This window comes from Saccostrea cucullata, unplaced genomic scaffold (assembly GCF_032062105.1).
Source record: "Saccostrea cucullata isolate Sc308-1 unplaced genomic scaffold, CSIRO_AGI_Scuc_v1 ctg2071, whole genome shotgun sequence".
Taxonomy (NCBI): domain Eukaryota; kingdom Metazoa; phylum Mollusca; class Bivalvia; order Ostreida; family Ostreidae; genus Saccostrea; species Saccostrea cuccullata.
Window position 1 is genome coordinate 186,873 of NW_026926309.1, and position 27,475 is coordinate 214,347.

General features: G+C 31.9%; 1 protein-coding gene and 1 long non-coding RNA gene across 3 annotated transcripts in view; one reads left to right on the forward strand and one right to left on the reverse strand.

Annotated features, from left to right (window-relative positions):
* Positions 1 to 27,475, forward strand: part of LOC134271356 (uncharacterized) — a 37,839-nt gene that overhangs the window by 2,634 nt on the left and 7,730 nt on the right. Inside the window, exons 5-30 of the mRNA XM_062753572.1 lie at positions 1,632 to 1,940; positions 3,526 to 3,651; positions 4,021 to 4,323; positions 6,180 to 6,479; positions 7,023 to 7,162; positions 7,280 to 7,443; positions 7,528 to 7,675; positions 7,843 to 8,038; positions 8,357 to 8,607; positions 10,153 to 10,378; positions 12,409 to 12,651; positions 13,202 to 13,330; positions 13,443 to 13,646; positions 13,733 to 13,981; positions 14,079 to 14,280; positions 14,391 to 14,557; positions 14,777 to 14,938; positions 15,043 to 15,171; positions 15,740 to 15,868; positions 16,046 to 16,165; positions 16,592 to 16,714; positions 17,122 to 17,373; positions 17,490 to 17,615; positions 17,800 to 17,925; positions 18,192 to 18,326; positions 18,452 to 18,571. Of these exons, the coding sequence (XP_062609556.1) occupies positions 1,632 to 1,940; positions 3,526 to 3,651; positions 4,021 to 4,323; positions 6,180 to 6,479; positions 7,023 to 7,162; positions 7,280 to 7,443; positions 7,528 to 7,675; positions 7,843 to 8,038; positions 8,357 to 8,607; positions 10,153 to 10,378; positions 12,409 to 12,651; positions 13,202 to 13,330; positions 13,443 to 13,646; positions 13,733 to 13,981; positions 14,079 to 14,280; positions 14,391 to 14,557; positions 14,777 to 14,938; positions 15,043 to 15,171; positions 15,740 to 15,868; positions 16,046 to 16,165; positions 16,592 to 16,714; positions 17,122 to 17,373; positions 17,490 to 17,615; positions 17,800 to 17,925; positions 18,192 to 18,326; positions 18,452 to 18,571 (4,779 nt within the window). The remainder of the gene's footprint in view (positions 1 to 1,631; positions 1,941 to 3,525; positions 3,652 to 4,020; positions 4,324 to 6,179; positions 6,480 to 7,022; positions 7,163 to 7,279; positions 7,444 to 7,527; positions 7,676 to 7,842; positions 8,039 to 8,356; positions 8,608 to 10,152; positions 10,379 to 12,408; positions 12,652 to 13,201; positions 13,331 to 13,442; positions 13,647 to 13,732; positions 13,982 to 14,078; positions 14,281 to 14,390; positions 14,558 to 14,776; positions 14,939 to 15,042; positions 15,172 to 15,739; positions 15,869 to 16,045; positions 16,166 to 16,591; positions 16,715 to 17,121; positions 17,374 to 17,489; positions 17,616 to 17,799; positions 17,926 to 18,191; positions 18,327 to 18,451; positions 18,572 to 27,475) is intronic.
* Positions 22,848 to 24,645, reverse strand: LOC134271357 (uncharacterized). 2 transcript variants are annotated; one of them, XR_009993005.1, is made up of 3 exons: positions 24,581 to 24,645; positions 24,220 to 24,297; positions 22,848 to 22,976 (listed from the first exon to the last, which is right to left on the reverse strand). It is a non-coding gene; the product is annotated as an uncharacterized LOC134271357 (long non-coding RNA). The 2 variants fall into 2 exon arrangements; XR_009993006.1 differs by lacking the exon at positions 22,848 to 22,976 and adding an exon at positions 23,520 to 23,577.

The window sequence follows — 27,475 nt, forward strand, 5'->3', positions numbered from 1 at the left end:
AAAAAAATCGAAAGAAGTTGATATGGTGATCAAAATAACAAGTTGCGCGCTTGCATTTTAAAAAGATATGATTTAAAGTATTAATATTAGTTCCATTTTATTTAAAAAAAAAAAAAAAAAAAAAGAAGAAGAAGAGATATATTGATGGTTTTGAAAACCGGTACCATTGTCTTGCGTGAATGAAAAAAAAAATATTTGAAACTTTCATGTATGATGACATTTCAACTACAATAGATTCTCTTTACCCTTTGTTTCCAGTGTTTCTTAAGGACAAATGATACAAACAATGTTTTTCTTTGGAGGAAACTTAATATCATTTCAAAGGTTTAAAAAAAGTGGTTAATTCTCAGAATTTTTTCTCCTTAGACTTGAAAAATAGAATTGACTTGGAAAATATTAGTAATATTTCAATAAAATTACAAATACGGACAAAACACACTCAGTAAAGGTTTACAGATCAGAACAGATTTAGAATATATAAGTTTGTCGCTAAATGTGTTATATAAACTTAAGAAAAATATACTAAGCCAGGAGAATTTTATTGGGAAAAGCAAAATGGTAAAAATCAGCCTAATTTTTTGTCATTTTGTATTTCCTCATTTATAAAAGTCACCTGGAATGGTTTATTTTTTTAAAGTCAATATCATACTGTTAGCACGAAACTTAGGAAAAATATATTGAAAATTGTCCACTTTTGACATGATATAAAGTCTCATCGAAAGAAAACAAAATTGATTGTATCATCTGTCCTTGAGCCAAATTCATTTAAATATATGTAAATGGAACGACATTTATATAATGATACAAAACTTAAAAATATTTTACAGTTAGCGCCTTTGAGAAAAGTTAACTTGGGTAGAACTTATATTTAAAAAAAGTATTTTAAAAATTATTCCAGAGGTTGGCACATACAGGCAAATAGCTTTCGTTTGCTATAAAAAATGAACTTTTCATATATTTTTCATATTTTAAGTACCAGCCTTATCTTGAACAAGTTCCCTAATTATATACAGGTTTAATTAATGAATATTGTGCCTCTTGTCATTTACACAAGCTTGCAAAATGTTAGGCTGACAGTAAACAAAAGAACGTACTCGGTTTATATACAGAAAACCACGATTGTCGGCTGGACCCTACAACAGTAAACGGCTTTGCTGTTTATAAATTCATGAATTTCCACAATATAATTTAATGATTCTTACAATAAAGATAACAATTAGTGATTTGAGATGAAAATATATGGATAAAATGTTTAAAATGATTTTACCGGAGGTCCATAAGTGCACTCACTCTTCAAATTGTAGTTATAAACTATATAAAAGGACTTTTCTTTTCAGGATAAAGTCCAGCATTTTCAATATTTGTCTTTGTCGTTCATATATACTTTAAGTACGAAAAGGAGTAGTACAACTCATAAAAATATTCTACTTACAGAATTACTACTTAATGTTTGTTAATTCATATGTTTTCTCATAGAATTCTTTTAAAATGCATAAATGATTGAATTCATTCTATGGGTAAAATTTCCTCGTCGGGTTTTGTTTTAAAATAAAATTCAAAATAGGATAAGATTGTCTTTTAATACTTTATAAATTCATTTTAATTCAATTTTATTTTTTTCTTAAACACAGGCACTCCCAAAATAGATCTCAAGCCACTACGTCTGGATATACCATTTCTTTCAAGTGTTACGATAAATGCCTCGGTTCGAAATATTTCTGGATTTCCACCAACTACGGAGATAAAATGGAGAAGAAATAGTGTGGACATTAACATAACAGATTCCAGATATAAAGGAAGTACCCTTCACCTGCACAGTCCTAATCTGGTTATTAACAGAGTTGATTTTTACAATGAACACAAATCCAAATATGACTGCATGGCGCGCAACTCCGAAGGATGGGGAACAAGCGATTATGCTTACATGACTCTGTATGGAAGTATGTGATCTCTTTCATTCAAATCATGCACATACCTCGTCCTCTCTGGGGCCTGAGGCATTCGATCAAATCCTAAAACTAATTCAATCTTCTTGAACTTAATACTTTTTAATAACTCCTAATCATTTAAAATTCAAATGAAAAATCATAATAAACATTAAATATTTTGCCCTTAAAAAGCCTTGAACAAGATGTAAAGCAACAAACAATGAATCCATTGTGAAATACATGCCTTTTAGATTAAGAATTTGACCCTGGGATCATGAAACATCTTAAGCTCAAGTAACAATCTTGATGTTATATTTAAATTTTCTAAAAGCCAAGTTTCCCTAAATTAATATATTTCACCACATTGTTTTCCAAAAGTAATTTTATCTGCAAATTTAGGGATGAATTCAATAATTATTAAACTTTTTACAGGGATTTGAAAATTTGATTTAAGTCTAGGACTGTTTCATGATCCTGGGGACTGTGAAAGGTGTTATTTTTGTAAATGCATTTAAACTTATCAAAGCTTCTCCTTATTCATTTGCTTTATAAACAGCACAATTATGAGAAAAAAAATTGTAATCAAAATCACCCCAAAAATCGAGTAAAGAAAATGATTTCCCCCATAGTCTTTTGTTTATGTTGAAACATACATGTACTTTGTCGCGTGTGAAAAATCATGTGTTTTTTTTCAAACATATTGATCTAAAGTCCATACAGACTGTTTCAATTATTATAGTAAACACTTAAGTCTGTGCCCTAGGATTAGAATTGATTTATCTTTACTAAATAGATTTTTGATTTTTGTTTTACTTACCAAATCTTACATGCAAACAGTATCAATGAACTCAGTTGGTTTTATACCTCTTACTCTTTTTAAATTTATTTGGGTCCAGCGTCTACTTAATCAAAATATTTTACAAAGTATAACATATTGAAATATAAATACTGTGAACATGTCTGTAACATTGTAAATAGTACTTTCCTCTTTATAAAATCTAGACAGAAATGCCCCAGGGTTTAACACTTTGATACTTTGGAATGCCAAAATTTACTAATTAAAATACTTTACATTTGCCCTGCCTCAGGTTCAAGTCGTAAAGTGGATTTAGATTGCTATTTAATTTAAATTCATTTTTTAATTACTGATAGAAATAAGTACATGTAGAGGGCATTAAGTTAATAAAAAAAAAGAGAACACCTTTCGCTTTAAAAAGTATAAAGCAAATAGTTTAAGACAAGGTTAAGTTAATCATAAACTGGGATTTATTGTACATATATTTTGTATAATGCCTATAATTTCTGCGCATTTTAAAATGTATATCAGATAAGCAATATGAAATCCTAAACAAGTTTATAAACTTTTTTTCACAATTATCCAATTATGAGGGCTGTCATGGCCATATGCAGAGAAACATTAAAATTGCATCAATTTAAAGGAAGTCATTTATTATTTTTAAAAAATGCTGTTATATGTTGATGTGACTTGTTTTTCATGTTCATGTAGCAATAATCCATTTGATATTAAAGTAATAAATAAGAAAGAAATATATTACCTTTTGTATGCCTCATTTTTAAAGAAATAACTTTATTACAGGTCTTAAGTTTTTGGAGTCATGTAATGAGAGTCGTGAATGTATACCAAATAAAAACTACGTGTGTCGATCCAACATCTGTCTTTGTTCTGATTCCTATTACCACGAGAACTCTATTTGCCATCACCGTAAGCAAACTTGTATATTCAAAAACTTATTTTGTAAATAGAATTTCGCTATGAACGAATTTTTTTGTTGTGTATAATTTTGTTGACGTTCAAGAGGCTTCTTCTTCGACGATTCAATCACAGGCTAATATTTGATTGAAATAAATACATAATATTATAATACAGTAGCCTGGCTAAAATGTAAAAATGTGTTTATTGGCCAATCACTCAGCATAGGAAGAAACACAATGTTCATTCTGCTTATTTATGGACATTTACAGAGTCTTAATGGAAACAAATAAACATTTTAACAAAAAAATAACATATAAAGAATTTTTATGAATATATTTTCTTTTATTTTATAAAGCCTTTTCTAAAATACTTTTATAGGTAGCAGATTGCAAGTTAATATACAAAGAGTACAGAAAACACAGTGTAAAACATCAGTGCAATGGGAAAAACCGTTACAAGACAGTCATCTCATCTCTGGATATGTGATCAATTTGCAGGCTCATAGATCGAACAGATGGTTGACAGAGGAGACAAAATATATGGGAAATGCAACTGAATATAGTACCCCATGTAAACTACAACCAGGGCGCCTATACAGATTTAACATCCAATCGAAAGTTTCGCTCAGACATCCTGCTGAAAATATCAGTGTTGATACACATTCACCTAATATAATAATAGGTGATATGTTGGTATTTTTATGCCCCCGGATCGAAAGATCGGGGGTATATTGTTTTTGTCCTGTCTGTCTGTCTGTCTGTCTGTCTGTTTGTTTGTTTGTTTGTTTGTCCCCCAACTTTAACCTAGCCCATAACAATTGAGTGGTTGGGGCTATGGCTTTCATAATTCATAGGTGTGTTACTTGTGACATGACCTTTCATTGGGTACCACCAAATTTGACCTCTTGACCTTGACCTTGGAGTTTGACCTACTTTTATTCTATTTGTTATCAACTTTAACCTTCGCCATAACTTTTGAACAGATCGAGATAGAGACTTCATATTTGCATACTCCACTAAATAAGCACTTTCAACTGACACCAAGGACAATGACCTTTTGACCTTGACTGCGACCTATATGCTAAAAATAGATTTTTCGAACTTTCGGTATAACTTTTGAACCAAAGGAGATAGAGACTTTATATTTGGTATGCCTACTTCACTAATCAAGTGCTTTTAAACGACACCGAGGTCAATGACCTTGTGACCTTGACTGTAACCTTTATGCTAAGAAAAGCTTTTTCGAACTTTGTTGCCGCCGGGGGCACAGTGTTTCACAAACACATCTTGTTTGTAATATTTTGTGTATGTTATCTGCACCCAAATTAATCTTAAAATGCATGAAAACCCCCTCCCCCTTTCATTTTCATGTCACCTCCCTACAAACAAAAACATTCAGCAAACGTTTTAAGTGGCCGAATTCACAACAAATTGAATGAACAAATTTAATATTAAAACCTAATGATATAGCGCAGATTCTAATTGATCAATTGATCAAGTCCCCAAACCCTAACTCTGGACCGATACGATTGGATCACCAATATTTCCATTCAACATAACGGAAAACATCATTGCCGTAATATCAGCAGAAACAGGCGTGAAGAAGCTACATTGTGAATTCTTATATATATAGTTATTTTAAAGGAAAACATTCGTGCACATTCTTATGTAAATCACATTGATATTTTCTTTAGATCATTGCCTAGTAAGAGTCTAGTTTTTAATAAATTTTTAAGTTAAACATACAAACACAACATACATATGTAAAAATCCTTTTCAATTAAAGGAAGGCTTTGGAAAACATCTCCAGGTTGTACAAAAACAGGACACCTTAATTAATGGTCAGATTTCGGTTTAAGAAAGGGACAATTGAGATAACAAAAAAGTATTCTGTCGAAAAGAGCAGCCAAATGGTTGATTTTATTAGCATTATTGTTTTACAAGCTTTGGAATGTAATGGAATTTATTGTATTGGCTTTCAAATAGCATTTTGCCCAACTTTTCTGAAGATATTTCCAAAGGAATGTACACATATCATGTTATATCATTTTTACAATAGTTTTATCTGTTTGAACATCACAAACCTAGCGTACCTTGGTTATTTGTCTGTCCAAATTCAACGCTATTATTAAAAATGTTGGATGTTTTAGCCAACGACACATATTTGCATCTTGATTTAAACGCGAAAAATACTCAATATCACAGGAAACCTGGGTTTTAGCATTGTTTTGGAGCAATAACGTTTTTACGTACGAACATAATTTTTGTTAACACTCAATAACAAATGCCCTTTAAGCCGCGGAATATATAAATGACGTATTCGTAAGATGTAATGTTGCATTTTATTAAAATAACAGTTAGTATATGTTTCTACATGACTAAGATTTCTCACAAGATTGTATGATCAACATAAATTACATGTGCTTTAGTAATGATCAAGTCTGGTATTTTGGAAGAGGCGAGACAAACAATGTATGCATAAAAATTTGAATACATACCATGAAAGATTTTATTAAAATATCGCCAATACCTTTCTAGAACCTCTGTCACCTAGAAAATTGGATCGCGATAAAAGCAATTTTTCCTCTCAACATCTTTACTTAAAATGGAAGAAACCTGCAGATAACACCTTTCTGAGTCACTACCTGGTTGTCATCAATGGTCACGAACAACAGACGTTGGGTAACTATCCGGAGGTCTACTGGAGGAAGGGTCTGGTGCCAGGAGCGATGTACAACGTGACAATTACAGCAGTCAGTCATGGAGATATCATGGGTGGACCTTGGCTTGGAACTGCTAAAAGTAAACCATACATAGACTGGATTGAGGTAGATCAAAGTAAGATAATAAATAAATTTGTTTATCTTCTACAGATCATGTTTATAAAAGGAAGAAAACATGTTTGCTATTAAAATCCGTTTTACTTGACGGAGGAAAACAAGTCAACAAATGAGCAGGTTTTTTTTCTTAATTTTGTTCTACCATATTTTGGCACTGGTTCAATTAATACAACCATAAATTATCTTTTTTCGTATACTATTTTTTTCTTTTATCTCTAACACATGAACTGAAACAGAATTTCTGTATTAGTAAATCAAAAATGAAATAATAAATTGTCATCTACAACAATATTTTTCTTATTACATTAAAATTGGTTCAGCCAGAAAGAAAGTTATTTTTTAATTCAAGATTTTTAAAATGTTCATTTGATCCTACAATTTTATTTTCTAGGAAAAGTGTTTTTATGATACCAATTTGGTGTTTATGTAAAAGTTATTTACTCACAGTATTTTTAAAAAGAAGAAGAGGGACTGAGAGTATCTACAATACTTTATTTTGTGTGAAACATCATATAATCTGTTTACTTTATAATTAAAATAGTTAAAGGAGGATATGCATATATGCCTTATGGAGAAAGAGATAATGTTTTCTACGGTGATGATGTCTCCAGTCCTTATCTTAAATCTCCGATGACAATCTATGCCATGGATGGATCAGAACGTGGATTCAACTACGTAGTTGTAAGACTCATAACCAATATAAATATAAATTTTTTCATCAAATCGTGAAAATAGATTATAAAATGTGTAATGCGGAGGCGGTAGACATGATTTTTATCAGTTGATGGTCTGTTTTAGATTGGCTCAAACGGTGTCATAGGACTTGGAGAGGACTTCAACTGGTTCAATGCACATATTCTACATTCCTCAAGACTGAAAAATAGACAAATTATTTGTCCCTTTTGGACCGATTTACAAACAACAGGAACAGCAAGTGGTATTTACTACAACACTTACCAAAGGTATTTTACTATATTTTGCAACACGTATTTGTTTTACCATTTATCAATGTTTTACAAGTAAATAACTTAAAACATTTTTCTAAGGGGAAAGGATGCCGAAGATACTCTTTTCCTGAACAAAGCAAATGAAATGATAAGAATACAGTTTCCAGATTTCCACGATTTTGAGGCGTCATGGCTGGTCAAAGTTACTTGGGAAAACATGACTTTATATGGATATCATTCACAGGTTGTGTCACAAAGCCATACGTAAAATAAAAGTCGATATAAGATATCAAACGTGTATTTTTTTTTTGGAAAAATCTGATGCGGTAAAATATTTAATTAGGCTCTTCAGTTATGTTAAGAATATATATTGCGTATGACATGTGTAATATGACTTTTATATTCTGTTTTTAGATTGTGACATTCCAATGTCTCCTGATTACAGATGGCGTCAGCACTTTTACAGTCATAAATTATATAGATGTCAACCTTAAACCAATCAAAAGATTGAAAATTATTGTTGGATATCGCTTTCAGAAAATATTTACGAAGAATATTCTTTCAAACAAACATTCTGCTTTTCAAATGAGTCAATATCCAGGAAATAGAGGTAACTGCTGAAAGAATATTTATTGAAATAATATTTTATATCATAATTTAAAAAATGAAATGCGTATATGAAATTATGAATAACAGTTTTGCTTTTCAAGTGAAAATTTTAAGCTTATTTTTTATGCTAAGGGAAAAATACGACATTGGCTGGATAAGCTGTAAAATTCAAACAGTTGACATGGTACATATACCATGTATTAAACAGTTTTGAATGAAAGATATCCGTTTTCTTTGTTATTGACATTATAGAAATTCTAAAATAAATACATAGTTTTTTCGCACAATTTAAGATTTAAAATTAAATTTGAATGTTAAGGTGTGCCAGGATTCTGGATTTATAAGATGACCATAGGAAGACCATTGAAAAAGGATGATAAAGTATGCTATGACTGGTATATAAAAAACAAAGAAACGGGGATCAAAGACCAACTGTCACCTGTACTAAGTCAAATCCGGTGTCCATGTGACATTCGTTTGCTTAGATTCGATCCACGATACGTCATTAACAGATTCGACAGGAAATATCGTGTTCTTTGCTATGCATCCATGATTGTTGGTAGAAATGCTGTAAGTAGACTTTGTTCGTAATATATTTCACTTCGTAACATTGGTTTAAGAACTCTCTTTACATTGCACATTAAAGAGTTATAGTTCTATTGTATTTTTTTCCTGGAGTTGGAGAGATCTTGCCTCAGTTCTAAATTCTATTAAAAAGATATTTTTCGTATATTACTCAGTTTGTGCTCATTTCAAGTACTAACATTTTAAAAGTCAAAGATAATTGAAACTGTGTACTGTTTGAACGTTTTTCCGGGGGAGGGGGGTGCCACATACCATATATTGAAAATTAAGTACATAAGCCCATAATATACATTCATTCTTATTTTCTTCATGTCCACATATAATTGGTACTAGTGTAGAGAGGGTCCTTAAAGCCTAAATGCTTCTGCACTACATTTTATATAAAAAAAACATTTGCCCCCAAATTGATTTTTGTCAACAGCATACATGTAAGCATTAGATACAAAGAGAATCAGATTTGAGATAAAAAGCGAGGCATACTATTTAAAGATTTATTTATGTCTAATCTTGTTACAATGAAAATTGGATACAGAATTGTAAAGTTAAAAAATGGAGTATATTTAAAAAATATTTAGTGTATTACAAATTTTTTTTTAAATTAACTGATTAAAATTGATTATTTCCATTCTGTTGTCGATACGATAATACGATATGTCCCGTTGAGTCTGAGACTAAAGATACTACTGTACGTGTCTGACACAACTGACTCATATACAGATATGGTACTTGAAAAAGGTCCTTAATGGTAATCTTACGATCCAAACTTTATAAATGTGATGACTTAAGCTTTTCAATCGCCAGCTTCCCTTACTTATTCAGCATATACCATCATCACCTGCATACGGGTTTTATATCTCTCGGATGATTTGATACATAAGTGCATGCTCTACTATGAACAATTTTTAATACGCGGCAAATTATTGACACAAAATTTGCTGAAACATGAATATCAGCATTTTCGTTTAAAGATATCCTTTTGTAAAAGTACTATAGGCCATACAATGACATTGTCAGCAATTCAAAAATACGCTAATGATAACTCAATTTTACTTGATTGCGCTAAGTTTGAATTTATGTACAAATAATTACTATTAATTTTCTTAAAGAAAAACTACTAAAAAAAACAAGAAAAAATACTCTAGATATTATGCTTTAAATGGTGCAACTTTTAAGTTAAACTTTTATTATTAAAAAGAGGTGTTTCATATAATACATGTAAAGAAACTGTTCCAAATGCTGCAAATGTAAAGTTATAAATAACAAATATATTAGCAAACAAACTGTATGTGAATGTTAGATTGCCCTTTGGTAAAGGGTGATCGTCATTTTGGGAGTTTTTCAGTTATGTAAATGGCAAAAAATACACATTTTTAAAATGGATTCTGAGATAATTTAAATACATGTATATATGTCTTTTATCAGAAGGGCGTTTAACCTTTTACAAATAAATCTCATTTATCCATAAACTGAAATATTCTTCAACAATGTTCTATGTGAGTTAAACTAATGGCATGGTATATATGTTTTCAGGAGTGCTGTTACAGATTACATCGAAGAATAGATAATTTAAGTGTTCTTGAGCGATCTCTTCCTGCAGTTGGGACACTGTTACAATACAATCCTTTCTTTGAGCGGCATCTTTACATAAAAAATGACCTGAAACCAAGAGAGGCATGTACTAAATCTCGGCATTTTAAATGGTTTTATGAAGTGCGGCCAATTCCAGGTTGCTATCGGAGGTCACCTTTTCGACCAGGTATGGTAAATTTTCGTTTTACTCTAATTTTAAACTTTACCTAAAATATTAAGTTCATTGTACATAAAAAATTTAGAATTATATATTCTCAATTTTTTTCTTGGATAGCGCTTTAAAATTGAAAAATGATCTCTATACGTATTTACAATTGAATGTTAATCTGGCCACATGGAACATCAAATGTCTAATATAGGGTAGGGTGGTGTAATTTCGACCGATTATTTTTATGTACTGAAGATTTTTTAAAGTATTCACTGTCATGTTATGCTACAACTTTTACTGGATCCTTTTACCTTCGAAATATCTTTTATCTTTCAGATTACATTGATTTTATATATATTTTTTGGTCACAATATGAAATAAATGCGTTCGATTTACAAGATATGTGTGTTGGGTAATTTCGACCGCACACAGGGTATTTTCGACCGATGAGCCAATACAAAGGAAATAATTGGCGTCAGCTCTAATATAGTTTAAAAAATATGAATTTGAATATTTCTGCTGTACAGCACAAAATATAGAGTAAAAATCCTGACCAAAAAATGACAATTTTCGAAATGTACCTTATTCGAAGACATCGAGTGCACCAGATATGTCTATGACGCCGATATACTAAGTGGTTAAAGCATGCTATAAATGTACATGTACAGGCATCTAAACCGCGTGTAAATAAAACAAATAATTTTTTTCACTATTGAAGTACTAGTTTCTACCAGGTATTAATGTACATAATTCATTTCTTAATATTTTTTCCGGACGGTCATGAATTCTTTCTGGTGACAGATAGTAAATTGCGTCATTCTACATCGGTCGAAGTTACCCACTGACGCCGTATTCAGGTAGGGATAACTTCGACCAATTTCTGTTCAGCTAATTTCCAATTTAATTTGTAAAAACTAAATGCTGTAAATTAAAAGCGTAAAAATTTCATTTTCAAAATAATATTTGATAAATGTCACTTCAGGGATATCCATTGATTGTCTTTCCATGCAAGATTTTTCTGAAGTGATAGTTCGCCGTAGTGACAAAAATATACTCGTCTGTAATTTTTCGGGTGATAAAGCCTGTTCTTTGATGTAATTATCCAATAACGATTTTAATAACGCTCATGGAAACAAAATTATTTTGGACACGATATATTAAAAATATGTTTTCTTTCTGCTTAATATAAATGTTCATACACAATTATACACCAAAAACAAAATATATGTAATGTATTTTTGAACGGTCGAAATTAACCAGGTGGTCGAAATTACACCACCCTACCCTACATCACAATATCCTGGTCTGTCATTGTGTCTGGTGTAAGTGGGTGATAATTAATTATGGAATTTAACATGGATGCAACATGAACTTCCATTCACAGTTATGGAATTAAACTGGGTATGTCAAAGATACTAATGGCGATTGAAAAAGTTGATAAATAATGAATAAAGAGCTTCACCCTTAGTACTCCACGTATCCAACTGTCTAAAGCTGAAAACATTCGATTGTATGCTCGTTAAACCTGAGGACCCTTAAAAGCCGCTCACGTTGTCACTGTTCAGTGTTATCAGTCATCACCTGTGTCTTATGTTCCATGCTACGCAGCTACCGATAGACACAAAAATAATCATGAATTTATTTTTATGCAGAAGAGTAAAATAACAAACGTACAACACTTCCACTGGTCAGTGCAGTATACAAACGAACACACGGATGCTGATATTATAGATAGTACTATCAAAAATGACCTATTTACAAGTTGAGTTCAGCTGTAATGTCATGACATATTTCAACTACACAACTCTTCCTCATGTTCCTTGTTTCATAAAAATGAATTGGCGAGAAAGAAATTTAGACAAGCAAGGAAAACAGAAGTACATATATAAGTAAAATCAAAGAAAAGAAATAAAGTTATCTTAAGCATAAATCAAATACAACCTTAAGCCTTATGATATCAGAAAGTAAGCAAATAACCTTGTTAACCATTAATACCTTTTGTTTGAAATTCACTTAGTATTGAACACGTGTAATATATGTTCTTTGAGGAATAAACTCTGGTGACCCTCACATCAGAACACTTGATGGAAAACAATACACCTTCAATGGTCACGGGGAATACGTGATGATGGAAATAACAAAAGATGGTACCAGATTCGACTTTCAGGCAAGAACGGAACCGGCAACAACATCGAATGGAACTGTCATCAATGCTACAGTATTCAGTGCTTTCGTGGCTCAAGACCAAACTGGATCCAAAGTACAAATAGAAATGTCATCCAACAAACAAGGTGGATGAAACGCTTTGAAATCGTTTATAATCTATGATTTTTGATATATATAAATTGATTACTAATTCTTAATGTTAAAATTAATTAAATAGATATAGCTTTACTTGGGTATTAGTCTCCATTGTATTGTAAGTTTGTTTGAGTCATAATGACTGTAAGACCCTTTAGAATAGAAAAGTCATGGCTAATCATATGTACAAAGAAAGTTTTTAGGGCGGTGTACATTTAGTCTTGTTTGAATCATGACCCGAGAGAAAGGGTAATGGCACAATGGGCATTCAAATATTGTTACAAAGGTGTGTATAAAAACAAGAACAGCAAACTGTTGATTATAATATATTAATTTGAAAGTACATGTAATTTGAAAGCATGCTCATGTAGTGTTGATTTAAATATATTTTTATAATTCCTGCAGGAATAATCGGACCACAATATCCGAGATTGTTTTACATAATTAATATAAATAAAAAGAGGAAAATAAGAAGTACAAAGGGTATAGAGATTCAGATGAGCGTTTTTGCCTATGCGCCATCTATTGTTTTATTTTCAGATTTAATAATCAGAGGAAATGGAAATGACCTGACTACAAGATTTCAGAATACAAATTACACTTACCTTACACAAAATTTATCCATTCGTTGGGAAAATAAATCCATATTAGCATCTTTTTTCCAGTCTTGTAAGTAGAAAATCTTAATGTTGCAATGAAATCAAAATTAAAAACGATGCATTTATGCTTTAGGATACTATACAAAGTCATCTTTCTGATGATATCAAATACATATTTTCAGCAATAATTCTAAAAATCCGACTTGGAGTACGATTTTTGATTTCGGAGGTTGTGGTTGATGATACGTACAGTGGATTTGTCAAGGGATTAATGGGTAATTTTGATGGGAATGCTACAAACGACTTCATTCTCCCAAATGGAACCATTTTAAGTGAGAATGCAACAAGAACAGAACGGGACATTTTCTACAATTTTGGACAGCAATGTAAGTTAGAAAATTTTTATAAATGATATTATACTTATTTAGGTGTACATAATATTACTATTACTCATTTATTGCTTTATTCAAAGGGTCTGTCAAAGACAAATCTATATTCTATTACGATGAGGGCCTAAATCATGAGAATTTTTCACATCCGGAATTTGAACCTTTATTCATGGATGAAGTAGATGAAGAGGAGCTTAATTCGGCTAAAGAAATTTGTGGGACAAGCCCATCTCAAGCCTGCATTTTTGACTTTCTTGCAACAGGAGATATAAGTGTAGCTATGTCATCTGCCAACGAAGAAGCTAAATCTTTAAACGACATCGCCATTGTAGGTAAGAGATTGAAATCTATTGTATGGCTTGAACATAAGTATACGGGTATCTAAAAATTACATGTATATGCTAATTCTTTTTTTACATCTTAAAATAGAAAATGAAATTCCAAGTATACATGGGAACACGACAATTAATGCTGAGGTTAATAACGAACTTACCTTAAGATTTAACGCATCTGATGACGGTAAAGAAAGACCAATGTTCAAAGTCCTAAAACAACCAGAAGGATTTAGCTTCAACACAACAACTGGAGTAGCGACGTGGACTCCTCTAAATACAAATGTATCAGAAATAAGGTATTTTTAATCCACTGTTTCCATGATATTAATAATAGTACACAAAACATGATACCGGTAATGATGCATAAAGCGAGTTTGGTATGAAAATATGTAACATTTTTTTCTAGTGTTAGTGTTGTCGATGATATGGGGGTTGAATCACCATCTCTAGATGTTACAATTATACTGTGTAGTGGATGCAGTAATAAGGGCCAATGTGACTATGAAAACGTCTTAACAACAGAAAATGCTCTCAGTTATAAGGCTGATTGTATTTGCAACATCGGGTATTCCGGTAAGAGATTTCATTTTCTACACCATGGAAAGATTTGCATAATATAAATCTATCTGGTTATAAATAGTTAATTGTGCATCATATACACCCACAACCTTGCATACGCGCCCTCATACACCCTACACACACCCTCACACATCTCTCACACACCTTTCTGCTCACACGCAAGCCCTTTATCATACACACGCACTTTATTGAATCATTTTGGGTTATTCTTAGGAGAGAATTGTGAACAAGACATAGATGCTTGTGTTCAGAGTCCGTGCTCTCTAGATAGAAACTGTACCGACCTTACTCCTGCTGAAGAAGTCATTTTGGGTCGAGGATACAACTGCTCAGAGTGCCCACCTGGCTATGTGGATGTTGACACTAAATGTGCAGGTCTGTAATTAAAGTCTTAAACAAATGAGCAGTGTCTCCTTCATTTTTTTTTTCAATTATCCCTTGTTTTAATAAAACGACATCTTCACATTATCTTTCCTCAGATGTTGATGAGTGTGCATCTGTGTTCACCAACAGATGCAATGTTTCTACCGAAATGTGTGAAAATACTGACGGAAGTTACATATGTCATTGTTTGAATGGTTATAGGAAAATAGACGACATTTGTAGAGGCAAGTACAAACATTTTTATTAGTTTAAAATAAAAACTATGCGTAAATTTCCTTATAAAGTCGAACCATTAAAATTAGGGTGTACTACAATTTTTGTACTGTATTTGAGGGGAGGGTCGAGTTTGATTTTCAAGCACCTGCTCGAACTTGACTGTCTTTTTCACAATTTCTGTGTGTTTTTTCGGTAATAAACGTTATTTAGAATTACATTATTGGATCGAAAAAGAAACAGAAGTTTGTTTTTAAAATAATGCTGTTCTTTTTTGGAGGAAAAGAAAGCAAAATTTAATATTGAAGTACATTGAGTTCCAGAACACGAACAGTTTTATGTTTTATGTGTTATTATTGACTTTCAACTAATATATAACATTTAATTTATGTTTAGATGTGTATCTTTGTGAAAAAGCAAATATTACTCGCTTTATCGACACAGAGACTTAATTCTGAATTATCAAATAACAAAATAACTAAAAAGTATCTATTTTAAAAAAAACATAAGATAAAATAAAATTGATATCAACTTGCAATGATTTTATGAATGACATAAAATATTCTCTATATGTTGTAGACATTGACGAGTGTCTTGACGGCACGTCAGACTGTGAACAAATATGTCGAAATACACAGGGTTCGTTTCATTGTGATTGCCACTTAGGATTTATCTTAAATACCGACAAATCATCGTGTATTAAATCAGGTACGACCACAGGTAATTCGAAATTGTTTCGATGAAAAGACTTTCTCTCTAGTTTTCAATAACATTCATCTATCAACAAAGACGTCAACACATAGTTTAGTAGTATTCAAACGGATCAAGAAAATTATACTATGGCTCTTTCCTTCTTGTAACGATATTTGTACTTTTAAATTGTAGAAGACAACCTCTGTGAAAACTTTGAAATGTGTGAATACACATGTGGAAATGCTTCAGGAACTTTTAAGTGTGTGTGTCCGCTAGGATACGAATTAGCATCTAATGGCATAAACTGTAAAGGTTAATACCTTTTCCTATTTAAGACATGAACCAAAAAAGAGTTGTCAAAAGGACAATACCTTATACAGGAGTATATGTCGGTTGCAAAATTGTTTTTTTTTTTAGTTACACGGTGATTTAGCATTATATTTTTCAATGAAAGTTGTTAGAAATTTGTAAATACATGCCTGTAGATAATATTTCGCTTATTGTAAGGTCTTTCACAATTTCAGTGCCTTCAATCAATTTCAAGCATACAACATAAAAGAAGTCAAAATGAACATTAAAAATTAGTGAACATAAAAAAGGTCAATATGGAATGATATGCTCTATATTGGTATATTTTAACATTTGTAGGAGCATTTGTTGTATAAACTTTCTGGTAATGTGTAAATACTTAAATTAGTCCGAATGTTACCTTACAAGTATATCTTTTATTTTATTTAGATATAAATGAATGCGAACTTGCAACTACGGCATGTGCTCAAGATTGTATCAACACTAAAGGATCATTTAATTGTACCTGTCGACCAGGATATTTCTTAAATGAGGATAAAACGTCATGTTCAGGTAGAACAGCACTCAAGAATCCCTTAGATGTTCATATTCCTTCAAACAAGAAAATGATCATTGTGTACATTAGAGATGTAAAATAAAAATAATCGATTTCACTTTTGTTTCAAAATACATAAACATCTTATGTTTTAAGATATTTTTAAACAAAATACTTTTAAGAAAAACGTACTCAAGAAATGTGTAATTTGTTCTTGATGCTAATACATTTAAAGGCCATTAACTGTTAATTTCTGCTGGAACATTTAAAAATTTTTCATGAGATAAACAAGGTTTTAAAGAAGCATAGTAAATTTGCAAAGAAATGCAATAACAGTTGATTCGACTAGTTATAATTTGATTTTATTTTGTGGGATTGTAAGGTATTTATTGTTCAAACTGAATATTAATACTTAAAACCATAGAGTGTGAGATCCCTTCTTGTGGTGAGAACTGTAGTAAACTATGTGAATGTGGTTCTGGTGGAGACAGGTGTGATCCAGTCAGTGGATGTGTCTGTCTATCAGGGTGGACAGGTGTGAAATGTGACAAAGACATTGACGAATGCTTAGTGGATCCATTTATATGTGGTTCTGACCGAGTATGCCAGAATCTTGAAGGTTCATACTCGTGCATTTGTGGGGAAGGTTTTGATATTAATGGTGATAAATGTGAAGGTATGTTAAAGAAATTAAATAAGCTTGTACATGTTTCAATTTTTATTTATAAATTGAAATTCTGAAGATTTTAAGTTGTCCTGAATACTTTTTTTGAAATATTGTATTTTATAAAGATACTGACGAGTGTTCTGACGAGAGCCTATATGATTGCCCAGAATTTACATTTTGTGTCAATACAAATGGTAATTACACATGTGAATGCCAGAGTGGATTTCAACTTATAAACGACGAATGCAAAGGTAAATACAGACTGTACATTTTATGTAATACAATGAAAAATATATACAATCATCAATAATAATGCTCAGTAATCTAACTGAAATGATATAAAATCTGTTCTCTTATCATAATATTTTATCCAAACTTTCTTTGGAATTTTTAAGATTTCAAAAAAAATACCTACAAATGAAATTTTTTTTTTAGATATAAATGAATGTGAGACTGGACGTCATGACTGTTCCCAACTGTGTATCAATGTAGATGGTGATTATAATTGCGCATGTCATCCTGGATTCAATCTTCAAAACGATCGTAAAATGTGTGAAAAAGGTGGACATATTACCTTTTCTTATTAATTAATTATGCATCTACGAGAAGTGCGTTGCTTTTTCATACAATTCTTTCTCCTAATGCCCTTTCGAAAGTGCACATTTTGTTCTTTGAGTTTCACATATTTTCTCAATCGCTTATACTACTCTTTAGAATTACTGAACACTGTGAAACATTTGCAAAAATTCAGTCTAAATTGATCCTTTTTGAAACAGGTACTCTTTTTAATTTTGCGATTTACTTAAAACATGTTTGTTATATTTCAGTTAAGGACATATGTTCCCTTTCTCCGGGCATAAACTGTAGTTACGGTTGCATCCAAAGTGTACAGGACCAAACGGAAGCTATTTGTTTCTGTGAAAAAGGCTACAAACTTGATAGTGACATGACAACGTGCATTGGTAGTATTAACTTAAGTTTTTGTTCGCATTTAAATTTCAATACGAGAAATTAATTTTCTTTTTTTCCTACATTTACGATAAATGGCTGAACATGTAAGTTAATATTTGTAATTTTGTCTTTTTAGACATTGATGAGTGCAAAAAGAATTCTACGTGTGACCATAACTGTACAAATACGGTAGGGTCTTTTGAATGTGGATGTGATATTGGATATGAGCTTCAAAATGATCGAATATCATGTAAAGGTACATTCCTGATGCTTATACAATGTCAAAGTATTTGGTGAACGAGTGTTCAATGTGTTGCATAAAATTTTATTTTTCATTATTTTTTACAATATATATAGGCTTTCAATATATGATAATATAATAAATATTTTTCTGGTCATATTTCTTTGAATAAAAATTGTTCTGAATTTTTGACAATTTTAATCATTCTAGGATCCCATTTCATGTCAGATAATTAACCTTCACTTGCATACTTTGAAGAATGTAGTTTTGTGCTTTATGCTGAGTGTTCCCTGCAGCATTTAAAGAATTATCTATAGCATACATCAATAGATATGCTTTTACTGACATTGTGTTATTCCATATGTTAATAACTGTTTAAGGAAAACTACATAACTTAATTTAAAGTCTTCCAAATTATTTAAAGAAAGCAAAATGATATTCGGGTAATTTCAATTAGTCTGAAAATAATCTCTTTCAAAAAAATAATAAAAAATTATCTATATTTACCCAACACATGCAAGTTTTAAATGTCCCTGCACTTGCTGTTCAATTCCGTCACAATGTTAATCCATGTGTGTACTTCATTCATCTTGATCACAGAAGTTCGCGTACCTATCAATTATACTGAAATTTTCATTAAATAAAAAAAAATACGTAATACGTATAATAATAACACAAGGAGTGTAACGCATTTTAGGTCACCTGGGAACCCCTCGCTTAATATCAAGGCTGTCGCACACACACCTCCCAACCTTATTAATATTCAGGGCCATGAACCCAAGGGAGCATTCATTGCATCAGATATTTTCTTTAAACAAGGAAAGACAACTCAAGATTTTTTTAAATGGTATAGTCAGTTTCTTTTATCAATATATAAAGATTTAAATTGCTTAATTGGGGGAAAAAAGAAAAAAAAACTTGTGAGATACATGTTTTATTTCATCAAGATCACTTCTGATCAATATTTATGTTGAATAAGTATAACATTAACACACAGTCTATTTTCAGTATGAAATACTGCATATGTATATGAATGTGTTAACTAAATTTCTGTTTAATGATACAGGTAAAATTGATTTTCAGGTATACCTGATTTTACATAAGCTACATATCTGCAGCTACTAGTACATGTAAATATTTCTTGAAGGTATCTATCTACATAATTATATTCAGTTATTAGTTTTTTTTTTGTTTTTTTTTTTTTTGGTTAACTGAATTCAACAAAAATAATTTAAACTGATATGCACACCATTTATATATCATGACTAATACTGAAAAAAAAGACAAAGTAAACAAACAGCATGCAATCATGATTGTGTTTACAAGAAATTAACTAAGCACTACATGTAGACAGACAATGGAATGTTCAACAACAAATGAGTTGTATATTACAGGGCATATGTTATGATAAAGATTATACTGTTTGAAAATAAGATAAAAATTTATAAATCAATATTTAGATATCCTTCACAAGATCTTCAAATTTTGAATATTTTGATAAACTAAATTAAGTGCACATGTACATGTACATTCTAATTATTTTTTTTCTTCCTGCTCAAAAGAATTAATGTTCCATTTTTAGGTCACCTGAGTAAACTCAGGTGACCTATTGCTATCCGTTTTCGTCCGTCGTCGTGCGTCGTGTGTTGTGTGTTGTGAGTCGTGCGTCGTGCGTCGTGTGTTAACATTTGAACATTTTCAGCTTCTTCTCTGCAACCATTGAACCAATTTCAACCAAATTTGGCATAAAGCATCTATGGGTGAAGGGAAACAAAAATTGTGAATTTCATGATCCCTGCCCCCCTGGGGCCTGAGGGGTGGGGCCAAAACCATTCAAATTAATGCAATCTTTAAAAATCTTCTTCTTTACTTCTGGACATCAAGCAGTCAAATTGTTTGCATGATTGTAATTAGCATTGAGTCCTCTACCAAAATTGTGAAATTCATGGCCCTGGGGTCAGGGGTTCTAGTGCTAGGGCGGGGCTAAATATTAAGTATATAGTGAAAATGCATTATTTCTTTGAAAATCTTCTTCTCTGCTCCTGGGTATTAAATAAACCAACTAAGTACATAGTTATGATGACAATGAGTGCCTCTACCAAAATTGTGAATTTTATGGCCCCAGGTTCAGGGGTTCTGGTGTTAGGGTGGGGCTCTATTGATTATATATAGTGGAAAAACATGAATTCTTTGAAAATCTTCTTCTCTGCCCCTGGGTATTAAATAAACTAACTAAGTGCATAGTTATGATAAGCAAGAATGCCTCTACCAAAATTGTGAATTTTATGGCCCCAGGGTCAAGGGTTCTGGTGTTGGGGGGGGGGGGGGCTCTTAAGTGAAAATACATGAATTCTTTGAAAATCTTCTTCTCTGCTCCTAGGTATTAAAAAAATTAACTAAGTGCATAGTTATGATGAGCAAGAGTGTCTCTACCAAAATTGTGAATTTTGTGGCCCCAGGGTCAAGGGTGGGTTCTGGTGTGTGTGTGGGGGGGGGGGGGGGGGCTCTATTGATTATATAGTGAAAATACATGAATTCTTTAAAAATCTTCTTCTCTGCTCCTAGGTATTAAATAAACTAACTAGGTGCATAGTTATGATGAGCAAGAGTGTCTCTACCAAAATTGTGAATTTTATGGCCCCAGGGTCAAGGGTTCTGGTGTTGGGGGGGGGGGGCTCTTTTGATTATATAGTGAAAATACATGAATTCTTTAAAAATCTTCTTCTCTGCTCCTAGGTATTAAATAAACTAACTAAGTGCATAGTTATGATGAGCAAGAGTGTCTCTACCAAAATTGTGAATTTTATGGCCCCAGGGTCAAGGGTTCTGGTGTTGGGGGGGGGCTCTTTTGATTATATAGTGAAAATACATGAATTCTTTAAAAATCTTCTTCACTGCTCCTAGGTATTAAATAAACTAACTAAGTGCATAGTTATGATGAGCAAGAGTGCCTCAACCAAAATTGTGAATTTTATGACCCTAGGGTCAAGGCGTCTAGTGTTAGGAGGGGGAGGGTGGGCTCTATTGATTATATAGTGAAAATACATGAATTCTTTAAATTTTCTTCTCTGCTCCTGGGTATTAAATAAACTAACTAAGTGCATAGTTATAATGAACAAGAGTGCCTCAATCAAAATTGTGAATTTTTTTGTCCCAGGGTCAGGGGTTCTGGTGTTAGGATGGGGCTCTATTCATTATATAGTGAAAATACATTAAATCTTTGAAAATTTTCTTCTCTGTCTCTGGGTATGAAGCAGATGAACTACCTATATAGTTATGATGAGCAAGGGCCCTAATCTTGCAGAATTGTGAATTTCAAGGCCCCAGGGTCAGGGTTAGGGGTACCGGGGGGCTCTACTTATATACTGTAAATGAGTTAATTGTTTGAAATCTGCTCCTTTGTATTTATAAAACATTTATTTATTTTTTGATAGGCAATTTTAAGGGTGCCTTTTTAAAATTTGTGCAATGTGTGGACCTAGGGTCAGGGGTTTTTGTCACAGTGTTAGGAGCACTACTGCTTATTTGCTGAATATTACTGATTAGTTGGAATGCATTTTTGTTCCCCTACCCTGCGTATGGGTATTCAGTAACCAAGCTAAGCAACTGCTAAGTGTATTGTTATGATGATCAATGGTGCCTCTTTCAAAATTGTGAATGCCATATAGCATCTGGCTTAAAACATGAATCAAATTCAATAATTGGAAAGTTGTTGCATAATGCTCAGGTGACCTATAAGGCCCGTGGGCCTCTTGTTTAAAGATAATCAACCTTATAATAAAATTCATAGTAAAAATATTCAATTGTTTCTTTCTTTACTGATCTGGTTTAAAATACATGTGTAATTAAAATATGTAATTCATATAGTTTAAGTATGCAATACCGGTGAGAGCTAGCTATTACCTCCCTTTTTCCAAACATTTTCTATACTGTGGTTGAATTAAAAACACCAGTTTTAAGTTATAAATCTTATCTTATCTTATCAATTTATAACCTATGAAGTCACCTGCATGCTGCAGTGGCAAGAGCGTCTGCTCGAGAGACAAGAGTAATGAGTTGATCCTTAAATTGCTGGTAAACACACAGTCGGACATAGAGATGAGACTGTATACACAGAGGTCCTGTGTTGCAGTAGGTGCTTGCACCAAAAAGATCCCTCATTGCTTAATTAGCCATGTGTGGCAAGTAAAGGACAAAGTTTGCAGCTCTCCAACGAAAAATGTTGGCATCCCCATATATCTTCTCAAGAAGAACGTTAAACAACATACAAACAAACAATAAAGTATTGAGTCTTTGAATATGCAAATTCTTCTTTTCTGAGAAAGGGATCCTCAAATGATATTTCGATATGGTTCATAAGAGTAGAAAAGTACTGTTTCATTCCAGTCTTCATGAATTCAGCAACCATCTGTTATATGGCCTGAAAAATATAAAATGTTAATGCATTAACATAAAAGTATATGAGTGATATATTTATAATTCATCATAGATTAACTGAATCAATAAATAAAGTCACACTTGTTATCTTGAAATGCTTATGTGGGACTGCTGCAAAACTGAAATATCCAAGAGTTTCAGGGTAAGATATATATATAAAATAAATGTCATTCAAGGGACTTTAAAATGACTTTGATATCTCAATGTGTTCAAGACATTACTCAGTGTGAAAGATATATACCAAATTTCAACTCTAAACAGAGTATATAAAATTCATATATGCCATTTACAGTTGCTAATTCAATCTCATTGTTCATTAATGATCTGCATGTGAAAGAGATCTACAAAAAATGAGCAAATTAAATTAACAAAAGTAAATCATATGCAATACAAAGTGTATACAAATCATTCATCCAGTTTGTAATACTGTCATGAATGTCAACATTGTTTTATTTTAAGATACTGTTGTTTAACTGTACTTATTCAGACTGCACTGTATTATTCACTTATTTTTCAACAGTAAACATTTTTCACATTATCTGACATCCATCATTTACTATCATGATGAGAGTTATGCCCCTTTTCTATAACCCCAAAATATTGCTTTCTCTCTGAAAATTGTAGCATTTTTTACCTTATATAGTTTGTGAGCTCTGCAGATTATTCATAACCAGCTATTCTAAGTTGCTGCTACTTTGATATTTAAAGATTAATTGAAAGATATTAACTAAAGTCTCCTTAAAATAAGAATTGAAATTATGAAAACTTGTATTATTTTAATCTCTACTTAACTTAAAAGCCAATAAATAAACAAAATGATTTTGCAATATTTACATAGGACTTTCAAGATAAACATTCTGTCTCTAATTATGGCACATCCATTACCCTTGATTCTGGTATTCTGTACTAAGATGTATTCGTTCAAAAAATATGATGTATCGTGGCCCTGATAATCTTAAAAAGATTTTTTAATAAAAAGCTTCAGCCTTAAATATTCCAGAGTAAAACTTTGACCCCCCACTGTGGACCCACCCTACCCTACAGCTATATGATCTGAACAAATCTAAATCTGCTCTGAACTATCTCAGAGTGACTAATCATGACCTGCCTATTCTTGAAAAGAACTAAGATTTAATTTTTTGTCTACGGATTACTATTGTTCTCTCTACTTTATTTGCTGTACATTATTTACATCAATAACATATCATTACCAGTAATCAACATACCTTCTCTTTGGACTTGACATCCTTTCCTATTCTCGTGGTTGAGTCTTTCATCAGATAATTTGTTTTGTTACAGCTGAACTACAAATATGATTAATAAATTAATACAATTCTCTAAATTTAATTAATCCAAATAAAATACAAGCATTTGCAATTGTGAAAAAAAAGAATGAAAAATACTGACAAATATCAATGCACTACATGCAAATCAGAAAAATATGTAATGCAATCATTTAAAGCTTGCATAATATGCTGATTTATGTATCAGCATAATTTTAAGTTCATAAAATTGTTTGCTGAAACATACAACCAACTGAATTTATAAAGTCTCTTCTAATGGATTTTCTTCTGTCTTTGAACTTACATGTACTGTTATGCAGCATGATGTGAGGATTTTTTCACCCACTCTTTATCATTAAAGTATCTGCTGAAAATAAAACAGAACGTGATTAAATCTTTTAATAAATAAACAAAAAGAAAAATCACTGATGCATGATTTTCAATTATATTGACCCTTTTTATCAACATCTCTCTCTCCAACTATATATGAATACACAGGATTCTTTTATACATTGATATACATGTACATGTAGATATTGGAGTAATTGGGCATGCTTATTATTTTTTCTATGTTTATTCCAATCAGCATGATCAGGATGATAATAATTAAATAACAATGTTGCATATTAAATGTTATAAATTTATCCTTACAGTTACACATACAATACTCTCAACAGGCAAACCTTGAACTTGCACATCACTGTCTTTAGAGTATGTCCTGCAAGAAACATTCATTGCATATTATAATTGAATTGATTTGATTTTCTTTTTTATATTTGCTTTTTTTTTTTTTTTTTTTTTTTTTTTTTTTTTTTTTTTTTTTTTTTTTGGGTTATTTTAATGAAATTATAATTTTTGTGCATTTAAACAGTATCATGCACATACATACTTGAAGACCAATTTTAAATCCAACAATGTCATTCTTCAGAAGAAAAGACATAACTGTATACATGTAAAGATCAGTAAAGCCCATATTTTAAAAGTGGAAAAAATATTTTCTTGTGTGTATAATTTGTATGGGATGGTGCATATATCATTAAAAAAAAACAACAAAAAAGGACGGAATGTCTCGATAGCTGACTTTACAATGCATGGCTAAAAAATAATTGAAGGCCCACTGGACTGGGGTCAGTGATTTTTTTTAATCTAGGCTAGTTCATGGTAGGGGGCATCTGTCTTTTGGGTCAGGTCTATGTATGACAAAATACAATTATAGTTGGGCTAGTAACTTGAAAGGCTTGTGTCAAAGTTCTGTCATTTCGAAATCAGCTGTTTTGTTCAGATTAATTATTTGTCCAACTGTGTATCACAATAAATAAACAAAATATAACCATTTTGTATTACATCTATCATGATTATTATTACATGTATTATGGTTTTGGGTCAGTCTCTTTTTATTAAAATCTAGAGGGATAGTGATATTATGATGAGCTGACCAGTAAAAAGCCTGAGTGAGCAGTGAAAGAAAACTATTTCTAGCCCTACAATGATTTCACATTTGTGCTACAGTGTACATTGTATGCATTTTCTAAATTCAATAATGTTAGTTTATTACATTATAGGGTCAATTGTGTTATTTTTGTCATACCTGGAGATGGCTGTTCAAAATGTACTCTAACCTGCAATAGTCAAACAAAAAAGAAAATTACTTTTCATTATACACATTAAAATAATTAAACAATATGTAAATGAAATACATGTATTCTTACAAACAAAAATGCGAAACATCAATGTAAATTGTCTTAAACAATATCTTTTCATTACACAGAATGATGCATGCATGCATGTAATTTATTACACCCCCGCATGAAAAGCGGGAAGGTATATTAAGTAATCGGTATGTCCGTCTGTCTGTTATGCTTTGGCGTACTCATCTCTTATCCTCTCATACCACTGAGTGATACTTGCATGACAACTTTCGCAGAATCTATATTACATATTGCAATTGTGCATCTTCTATTTTACTTTTTGATCCGCCACATATTTGGGGTGTCCCATAGAAAAACAGGAGTCATGATAATATTCATCATGTTCATATGAGAAGTGGTGGGTCTCATTTAGTGTCAGATCTCATTGCTCACTGAGTACCTCTACTTTTATATATATTTATACTATTTCATTAGCTAGTTTGAGATCGGCAATACTTTAAAAGGGAAAATAGTGGTACACATAGAAATATTCAAAAACTTTCATAAACTGCATATGTGATTGATTGTATGTCGTTTATAATGTCCCTCTCAAGAATTTTTCACTCATATGGAGACGCCACCACTTGCCAGTGCATGGAGGGCTACAAATTTTGTCCTATGCTCGGCACTGAGGGCCTTCAGTGAGGGATCTTTTTCGTGCCAGCACCTACTGCGACACGGGGCCTCTGTTTATACGGATCATCCCAAGGACCGATCTCCACATCCCACAGTGGGATTCAAACCTGCAACGTAAGGATTGACTCCTTACTTCCCAACTCTAGAGCAGACGCTCTAATCACTGCGCCACGCGGGCGACAACTGCATATGTGAAGTTCCTGATATACATGTATACACAAGTATGTGAGAACTGCATTGACATCATCTGATCATAAATTCTATGATATTAAATTAGAAAAGTAACAAACATATTTTGATTAGTAGGCTCTAGTGAAAACTGCATGATTGATATAAGTAGCTGACACTATTAAAACTGCAAACAAATGTAAACAAACCTTTATCCAGGTACCCATGTATATGTGTAGAGGAAATTCGGAAGAACTTCTTGTGCATACACACGAGTACAGATAGAATTAAATTTTAGTCTCTTGGTATTTAAAAAAACACATATATGGTTCTCACAAATCACTGGGTATTGATAAGTAAGAATAATGACTCTAATACGCGTAACTCTGAATATATGCATGCATAGTAGACCGTACCTTCAAGTAGGAACGAACTATAGCACACCTGCATTTTCTCTTCAATTTAAGACATCCTATTTACAGCATTTTACAAACATGCCCTAAAATATTTAGCCATTTTGTGCTACAGGTAATCGAAAAAATAAATGAAATTCTACTTACGAGTGCTTTTGTTTACTAAATCAATGTATGTGGGTTAATCTTGACCGACACATACTACTCCCTTCCACGTGGAAACATGTTTACAAAATCGAGAGGTGCTGTTTTGACACTTTAAAGTGCAATAACACTTGACAGAATGAGAAACTG